The sequence below is a fragment of the Mytilus californianus genome, unplaced genomic scaffold (genome assembly GCF_021869535.1).
Source record: "Mytilus californianus isolate M0D057914Y unplaced genomic scaffold, xbMytCali1.0.p SCAF_6, whole genome shotgun sequence".
In the NCBI taxonomy this organism is placed as follows: Eukaryota; Metazoa; Mollusca; class Bivalvia; order Mytilida; family Mytilidae; genus Mytilus; species Mytilus californianus.
This window is the reverse complement of record NW_026262712.1, coordinates 87223244-87233368: the sequence shown is the minus strand read 5'-3', so window position 1 is coordinate 87233368 and position 10125 is coordinate 87223244. Positions and strand designations below refer to the sequence as shown.

General features: G+C 31.7%; 1 protein-coding gene across 4 annotated transcripts in view; it reads right to left on the bottom strand.

Annotated features, from left to right (window-relative positions):
* Positions 1-293: 293 nt before the first annotated feature.
* LOC127705944 (ETS-related transcription factor Elf-3-like) overlaps positions 294-10125 on the bottom strand; it is a 50432-nt gene continuing 40600 nt past the window's right edge. For 3 of the 4 annotated variants that reach the window (XM_052210321.1, XM_052210320.1, XM_052210319.1), the window contains exons 2-9: positions 9029-9108; positions 8213-8738; positions 4583-4825; positions 4173-4319; positions 3464-3574; positions 3019-3249; positions 2554-2746; positions 294-972 (exon numbers count right to left, since the gene is read on the bottom strand). In XM_052210321.1, the coding sequence (XP_052066281.1) occupies positions 864-972; positions 2554-2746; positions 3019-3249; positions 3464-3574; positions 4173-4319; positions 4583-4825; positions 8213-8738; positions 9029-9108 (1640 nt within the window). In that variant the 3' untranslated portion in view covers positions 294-863. Of the gene's footprint in view, positions 973-2553; positions 2747-3018; positions 3250-3463; positions 3575-4172; positions 4320-4582; positions 4826-8212; positions 8739-8939; positions 8985-9028; positions 9109-10125 lie in introns of those variants that run through there. The other variant, XM_052210322.1, reaches the window with a different exon arrangement.

The window sequence follows — 10125 nt, the reverse complement described above, 5'->3', positions numbered from 1 at the left end:
AAATTTAGAACATACAATATTAGAAAAAAAAACTGATAAAAAATCAGTAGGAAAAGGCTAAGACTCATCAGCATCCAAACGCTTTTCTGAATTTACCTTCATTAGGAACGCCCAGAGCCGAACATTTGAGTGTCAATAGAACAATACGGAGAGACAAATTCTCAATACTTAAGTTAAGAATACTTTTTGAACAATCGGAATTATAGATGGACTGCCCTTAAACATGATTAAATAAATGTGTAAAGAAAATGATGTCGTGTATTGAATATTTGTATGAAAAGTAAAGACATAACTATGAAGTCATTTTTATTAAATAAGTTATCATTATTTACATCAGTAAAATTTGAAAATATATATTGTCATTCCCGAACATTTTGCAATAAACAAAGCAGATGCTCTTTGACGAATACATGTTTTGCAGATCACAGATTATATAAAGCACTTTCAATCATTTCTTTTTTTTTCACATCTGTAGAAAATTTTTAATTTAGAATTATAAAGTGTTAAGGCACAGTTTATCAACATGTAGTACACATTCGGATGAACATTTTATGTATCCTTTGATGACATTATATTGTAATGTACTGGCATATATACAGCGAATAAATCTGATTTGTGGTCATCATGGCGAACGACTTGCAGTCAATAAACTCGTTGTTAACCAAAATATGTTCTCTGAGAAAAAATACTGCATCTCTGTATCGAGGAAAAACTTACAAAGAAACAACTGTACTTCTCAGAACGAGAAAAGCATTTGATGCCTTTCTTGTACGGTCCATGCAAACGAGACGCATTTTTAAATTCGCTTCTGTATTAGTCTGCAGGACAATAAATAGTTGAGACAAATCAGTTTTTGTATTTGTCTAAATAGAATGCCTTTTTTCTCTCACACGGTCCATTGCAACACGTGAAAATTTGTAGACTAGTCGTCTGCCTTCTACTCTCTCTAATATTCCTCTTTTGTAATAGTGTCTGTAATGAAAAAGGATATAATAAACATGTGTTTATCTGATTTATTGTATTGTTAAGGCAACTTCAACTGTTTATGTTACCATTTTGAAGGAATAATAACATATCAAAACTACTGCTGATTAAGCGATTGTTCTTAATCTTGTAAAATCAATATATACCGTACATGTTAATATAGAATAAGGAAGTTTTAAAGGTTATTAGCCCTTGCATAATATTGATTATGACTTTAGAAATACAGATGTAAAATTAAAATAAACTGATGCTATATCTGTTGAACACCGATTTATGATTTACTTAAACCATTATGCAGAAGATCTATTGTATGTGATCGAAGTTCAGCGAGTATATACAACCAGGAAGTTAAAACATCCAATGAATGGTGTGCGTTGGTTGTTTCCGATTATTATGATGCAATCAAGATCAATGCAAATCTTATTTATAAAATTTAAGGTTAGATAGATACACATTTTAATTTAATTCTACTGGCTACATCCGTTTTGTATATTTTTAGATTCCATGCAGCCTGTATAACCGAGAGGTTATTGCCCCGAAAATGTCCTTTTCATAAAAGTGTTTGCTTACGACTTGCAATGACGCATAGTCCGTAAGATGTGTCAAAGAGCGGGAAATGAGGGAAAGGATTTGAGTAACGGATTGTGGGCCACGTCGTTTATATATTGCACTGACAAAAAGAAGCATTTCCCCCAACAGAATATCATATAACATGAGCCCGATGGTGCAAAAGATACACTAAAGTGAGAAAATATACTTTAATATTTGTGCAATAACCCTATTATAACGCAGTTCCAAATGTTAAAACAATGTTTTAGCATCACAGTGTGATTTTATTAAAGCAAAATCATATACTATATTAAATGTCCCCCCAAAAATCATCATTGTAGCCAAACAGACGTTAAGGGCAATGTAGGCGTGCACATCGTTTTCATCAAGAAATATTTTTTTAAGGGTTTTGGAAATCTCCGAAATACTCAATCTTTTCGGTATTCTTTCAATAACAAAAAAGTAAAAAAGTAAAAATATTGACTTTGCTAAGAAATCTAAGAAAAATTTGGTATATGCATTGACTAAAAGTGTTTCTGCTTTTTTTGTACATGTATTATCATGATTATAGAACACGGAAGAATATCATGTTCGTAGAAAGCTAATTACTAGGATAATATGAACTTTGTGCAACGAAGACTAAGTTAAAGATTTTAATATTATTATAGCATGTTCAAAACAATTAGATTTGTTGTCTTCATGGAAAAAGATTAGGACTTAAAATTTAAGCTTTTCCTGATCCTGTTCTATAACCAAACACGAACAGGTAAATAATTTGTTGCTATTGAATTGATATTGTTTTATTTTCCTTATTATTATATATATTAAGTAAAAGATACATAACCAACCAATTGTTGTTCTCTGTTTTACCGTTATAGATGATGACTCTTGAGTCCAAATCAAAATAACCCAGCGAAGTCAATATTTTATTCTAAATGCTATTTTTGGTTCGGTTTTGTTTGATGAATGCTTTTACATCATTTTTTAACACTATTTTTACTTTTACTAGCATATCCTTACCTCATGGCTCTGCTTAATTTTTCATATGTCATGTTGTCGTTGTTTTTAAGACTGCCCCACAACTGTGCAACAGCTTCTGATTGGACGAAGCGGAACACACCCTCTCGCTGATTTTCCCATCGCACATACTGGGGGTTGTACATAGGATTCATTAACACCTCATAAATAAATTCCCACAAATGCTGATTTTTCACTGAAAAAATAAATAAAATAAAGTATAAAAATATTTTAAAAATAAGAAAAAAAAATAAATACATGCATTCGATAACAAATCGGTTTTATATTAGTAAACACAATGAACGAATAAACACACACAATTTTATTCATATCTGGTATGAAAGTCAGAAAGAAAAAAGTTCCCTACAGCAAATTGTAACCTTAAAGAGATAATTCTGCTAGTGTTATGTTTAAAGAAAAAATTATAAAAAATGTATTAATGCGCGTCAAACTTGGACAGTTAGTTACCTTTCTTTTCTCGGGAGGCTTCTTCGTCAGTTGGCAGACTTTTAATACGTGGTCTACCTGGTCGTCGTCTTTGTATAGGAGGAGGCGGAGGAGGTTGGGCTTGAACATTCTCGTGCATAGAACATCTGTTTGGAGGCTGTGACATGGATGAAGGAAATCTACGGATGAACTGACTATTTGGAGATGAACATGGGTTCATACGATGATGTGGTGGTGGGAAATGGGGGAAATCTGAAGGAAAAATATAAAGATAATTAATAACTAGACAGAAACAGCCAAAAATGCACATATTAGAAAGCAACTATTTTAACTCTTTATTGAATTATTATCTTATTAACAGTATCATGGTAAATGAACGAAGCAGTGTTATTGTTCATGAAGTATATCTCTTCTGAAGGTAAGAAGTAATATGTATTTTGGAAAAAAAATGTGTGTGTAAATTTACCATGCATAGGTTGTAAAGGCTGGTTTCCACATCCATATCGAAAGCCTGGATGAAAATCATAAGGTCCAGGACTTCTCTCTACCTTTATTTCCTCTCTGTAGCGTGGAATTTCTGTGAATGAAGATATAGAGTACTTAATAAATGTGCATTTTGATATTTTGAATTTATCTGATATTTCCTTCTTTCTTTTATGTTTTTGGTTTAAGTTTGATTTTCTGTCGTGCGTTAATATACTATATACCTCCTTTCCATTATAAAAGAGCGTAAAATAAAAATCAGTTCCGGATAAGCAATTGACTCTTAAATAAGGGTATAATAGATTACAAAAGCACAAGTTACAGCAAAACAATGATAAACAATATCGAATTTCAGAATGATTGCAATTACGGAAAGCAAGTTCAAAGCACTAACTGTTGAAATGAAATCATGATGTCCTTCACTCTAATATCAGCGGTTGTACTTAAAAGGAAGAAAGACACGATTTTGTTCAATGCCCAGAAGAAGCCTGTTCCAAATTTCCAATACAGGACAACAAATAAAGAAATATTTATTCTTGCTTCAAACTATAAATTAGTAAACTGATGTCCATCCCCAAAAATAACAGACTTAAACTCTTTTTTCATTACTGAAATTTTCTTTGTTCAAACTAATTTTTAAGTAAAATAAAACGTATCTTTTGTTTTTCTACACAATAAATTGAATGTGTTACCTGGTACATTATTATTGTTGTAGGGGTATAAACCTGGATCGGAATTCATGTGATACAGTGTCTTCTGAGATCGTTTAGCATTCTCAAAAACGTCAACGTCATCTAAGTCCATATATTCTGTTACATCTGGTGGTTTGGAAAACGACACTGAAATATACAATTGTAACTGTCAATGTGTGAAAATTCTTTTATTATTATTTTTTTTACGGAAGTTTGACTCGATATTATTAAAATGGGCTTCTTAATTAAGGATTTGAATGCTTATTAGGCCTAATATTTTTCTTGGAAATATTTGAGTGAAACACTATACTATTGGCAGAAAAGGACTAATACTTTTGCTAGAAAAGGACTAATACCATTGCGAGAAAAGGATTAAAGTGAATAATAACTATTTAATAAATCATACTTACAACCATCTCGTAGATCTTTGAATAAAGAATACAACATTCGACCATACACAGATTCTATTCGTTCAAAATCTTCAATGCTCAGTTTGCATAAATCTGATCCAGATATTGACTGGAAATTCTCAGAATGTAATTTACTAAATTCTAAGTTGCACTTCTCTGCAGTATAAAATAGCCAATCAAGAACATCCTTTGAATTCCAGTTTTCTGGGTGTTTATTACGCCATCGGCATACGTCTGGAGATCCTGAAATTAAAAACATCCAATTATATACTAATAATTCGTAATAAAAGTAATTATATCCGAAATTCTGTATAAGGTATTGAAAAGGTTCTTGTTCAAATAAAAGCGAACCAGACATAAAATGCTAATCGCGAGACTATTGCGATTGTCTGGACATTTAATGCACACAGCTCTAATTGATATTTGATTTCTGAAACATACTATTAAGTGATGTGCATAAAGAAGTTCAGATAATTGACATTGTCAAAGGGACATCTCTGGTGGCCAATCAATTGCAATTTTTACTTTGTTTTTTTACGTTTTAATCTGAGCTTTGATTTTTGAATTGGTAGCTTTATAAATCTTATTTTCTGACAATATGCGTAGCGCACAAGACCGATGTCATGAACTAACATCGTTTGCCTTGTGTTTACATGGGAAGCCATGTGATTCATACGCCATGTTCAATTCTATCAGAAAACATGGAACATCAAAACAAGATTGTCTTTGTACTTGAAAAATCAGGTAATTTAGTACAAATTTGTCTTTTTACTGTTCTTTTGACAAAACAAAGGCAATTAAGAGAAATATTTGAATTAGAATTTATCAAAGCTTTGCATGTAAACACAATTAAATGTTCCCTATTGAATAGTTAACATATATATTAGAATTTATCTGTTTTTTTAATATATTCGAATGCACTATATTCTGTATATGTGACTTTTCATCTAATTTCCATAGAGAAAAAACAACACCCTAGGAAGAAAAATGTGTCATCTTTTGAAAATCCTTTTTATTGTTATTTGATCAAGTTGCAGTTTTATTTATAACAATAGCGTAGATTTATTCGTTAAATACCACGTAATGTGCAAAGGTGTAACAGAAAATGTCATTGCTCGGTAAGCTACAAAGCATGAAAAATATAACCATCCATATCAAAAGAAAATAGAGTGCTAATAGGTTCATTTTCGATTTGTAACATGCATACCATAATTTTCCCATCTTTGGAATAAGTCAGATTCAATATTCAATTGTAATGCCTAGGATCTACAACTTCAGCGCATATTAGCAGCCGCTAACTTTTTGTGGTCAATATAAGTGGTCAAAGAGCTATTAACAAAGCCAAATCTCGTTTTAATTGAAAATAATCATATGAAAACTCATTTGTGAACCGTATGTTTCCTACACCTTTCAGCTTTCAGTGCTAAAAGGTAAATTGTCAACAGGAAATCAAATCGCTTCCGGATTATCAATCATCCTAAACACTATCAGAGTAAAGAGAACCGTGTTGCTTCACTAAGGAATTTACTCTAATTATGAACACTGAGAGTCAATTGTTGGGAAATTCATAGATATATAGATCACTATACGAGGAACTATATAAATGGGTCATAAAAACTACCTAAACCATCTAAGATCGATTTTGTCTGAATATATGCATCCTTTGTAAATTTACAATAAAAAAGGAGTAAAAGGTAATAGTAGTACTGAAATATCCATAAAACTATTGATGGAATGTGATTTTACCTGCATTATTGTGAAAATGTTCAATTACCACTGTGTCTAATAAGGCTTTTGTTTCTTTTCTTTCAATAACTTTTATCTTTGGACCAATCTGATTAAAATTCAGACCTTTCAGATACATTTGTATCAACTATACAGACGTTACATGGACATTTCCGGTCTTTGTTATTTTTTAATATTTAAATATTTTATTTTGTGCAATTGTTAGAATAAATTATTTCAAGGTCTAAGATATGAATAAATATATATATGTCTCAATCCTATAAGTTTTTGAACTCTTTTCTAAATACCCTATTTCTAAATGTCTCTGAAGCTCCGCACCTACAAATTTATCATGATAGCTCTATATACCTATTGATACACTGCAAATAATAATCACCGTTAGAGATATATATTAAGCATTGTTTTCAAGGTGATAGGCGTCTCAAATAGTAGTAACAGACAAGATGACGAGATATATTTGATAAATATTCTTATTGTATCATCGAAATTGGGATTAAATACCAAAATCAGTTGTCAAGTGGGGTATTACATATCTGTTCATGATGTCTACAACTTAAGCTTCATTTAACCGACTTAGAAAAAGCGTGTCAACACTTGCTTCGGATGAACAAAGATGTGTTCTTAGTAGCAAATGTTGCCAGGTGTTGACATAAAGATTAAGGTTAAAAAATAATTTATATACTTGTAATCATATATTTAATAATATTTGTTCTTCCACTACATTAAAGATCTAACTTAAATATCATTTTACCTAATAGATATTTAATGCAAAATTAAAGGTTACAATAAGTTTATGTATCAGTATCATTACTTATAGTTTTATACAAGGTACACTGATCTAGTTATGAAGTTGCGTTACATAATCCAATATAAAGCGTAATCACGTTGTTGTGACGCTATTTAGAAATTATGAAATTAGAGCAAACATCTGCTTCAAAGTTGAATACAGTCCCCTTGTAAATTTATTTATATAATTGGAAAAACCATTTTGTGACGTCACTGTCTAGTTTGCACGATACATATAAATACTATTTTAAACACAGCTTTATCACAAAGAAACACCAGAGATGACTGACCAGAGTATCCAATAATCCCTGTAGCACACAAATATGGACGGCAAGTTACTTTTGAATTTACTTAAACATTTAGTACTTAGGGTCTGAATGGGGTTTTAAAAATTCGGTGCTAAAATATAAGGAATATAGATTAATGGGCATAAAAATCATGAAGACAGAATAATTTTGTGCTAAAATATAAAGAATAGAGAATAGTTGGCAAAGAAATGAAGAATAGAGAAAAAAGACCCAAAAACATAAACTCAGAAATGATGGCAACCCAATCCATACCCTCGTTAATACAACATATGATAAATCCTTATTAAGTTCTACATGTTTTTTTCCATTAGTATCTATTCTGCTAACCCCATCCAGAACCTCATAGACGATTGAAGTAGAATCATAATTACACTAACATAAACGTCCGAAAAGACTTCGACCTGATACCAGGTCTTAAAAAACTTTCACATAAATTCGTATTTGAAATGTTTTGTTTTCCTCTGATTGGGCTAACATGTAGCTTACTCCTATGATTCTTGAGAGTTGATTGTTAGTTAGTAACAATTACATGAATAAAACAACAAGCATGAAACCATCGGTGCTTCTATTATTTCTGTACCATTGCTACGCAATGTCTTAAAATACAATGTACTAATGTGCTAATGGTACAAAATATGCATAGCTTTAGGAGTTACGTTTGATAGTACAAAATATGTGTGGCGATATTTGATTTATGGTGGTACAATTTATAATTCAGTAAACTAAATTCATGCAAATCTCGAACATACATTCTATAAGCTAAAAATAAAAGTTTGCAAAATCAGCTTACCAGGTGGGGATATATTGTATATTCTGTTAGCATTGGTGCATGTCCTTTCGTTATTGCTGCACAATTGTTGTTCTGGATTGTTACATATTCTATCATTAGTGCTGCACAATCTTTCTACATTATTGCACACACGGTCTGAACTATTGCACATTAAGTCATTGTTGTTGCACATTCTGTTCGTAGTGTTGCATGCATTAAATTGCTTCATTGAATGTTGATTAAGGTCCGATTCATTTGTGCAGCAGTTGTTATAATGAATATCTCCGATTGTCTCAAGTTGATTTTCGTCGCTGGACATACTACAGGTTCTACTCATTGAACCTTTGTTCGTGTTTGCACAATAATTTGCATCTTGATAGTATCCGAGATCTGATGGCAATGGTCGCTTTTGTGAGCGTGCAGCGTCTGTATAAGAATCACATAAAATATCAGCAAATTCAAAATTCATTCTCTCGTGTGTGGGAAACTCGCTGAAGTAAGGTGGATGTTCCGATAAGTGTTCAATGTCGTCAAGCATGCTGCAAAACTGTAAAATAAAACAACAAAGTTGAAGCATACATGTCAATAAAGCAAAGTATTATGCAAAAGAAGCAATAAACAGTTTTAAGTAAAGTTGCATGTTAAAAAGCTTTCGAAACTACAAAAAGCAAGAAATAAATTAAGCAAACATGTCCAATGCAATAAACTTGCACGAATGCATTATGCTTATGCAGATACAACGCGATACCTTTTCGCACTCACTGTTCCTCTAAATGAACATTATGCTGCTTTGAGAGATACATTATATTGAGCTGGTTTTCTGCACAAGGTACTTACTTGTCCACCGGTACCGGCCGTTGGCATGTTTTGGTTATATTTCTCCACGTGATTCGTCCTTTGATATGTTGGCGGTTTTCCTATAAAATGAAAAAATATACTTTAAGTTTATGGCACGTGCATGTGTTTTGTTTCAATCCAATAAAACGCACTTATATGAAGATCAGCATTTTCATTGGCTGATAATGACCTGACGTATCGGAAGGCTTTAATTCATTGACTTGTATAAATATGTGAAGCGGAGCGTATTAGTTGAAGTGTTAACCAATTAGATACGGCAGAGTAAATTATGAATAGGTAAATCTATATATAGTCATCATATGTTGTACTAGCTGTCAAATTAAGATGTCTTTTTTGTTTTCTTTACACATCCAAACATCATATGATACGTTTGACAGTATATATTAACTATAAATTACTACGACTACACGCTATCTTTTAATAGTACGAACAATTCCATTGGCTGTACAAGGTCCAATACTTTCTCTCGGAGACATACTAGATATATTAAATCGTGCACTATCTTAACTGCATTAAACAGTATAATAGCAAGTGTGAAAATAATTGTGTAGTACATCTCAGGTTTTACATGCACAACCGACTTAAAGTAGTTAAAAATCAATGGTGTTAGTGGTAAATTGTTTTGATCTTTTTGCATACGATTACCTTCTCAATCACGAAACCTATATCATTGTATATATTGATATTTGAATTTATAACCTTTACAATTGATACTATCTAAGTTATTAACTCCTACTACATTTAAAAGATTAAAGCATTTAACTTTTTAACTCGTTCAATAATAATGCAATATTGGACAATAAATAAGGAAGATAGAATGGGATCCATAAAAATAAGCAGTAAACATTCCATAGGATTAATTTTATAAATAACCATAAGCCAGATCAATGTATAAAAATGTATGAGTGTACATGAATATATATATATATATTGTACTATCCTTCTCAGTCTGCATTTGAAGGATGGAATGGTATTCTATCATTTCAGTAAAAGTTATCAGTGGCGGATCCAGGTGGTACAGAGGGCATCCCCCCCCCCCCCCCCCACCCACCCTCATTTGATCGCCAAAAAAAAAT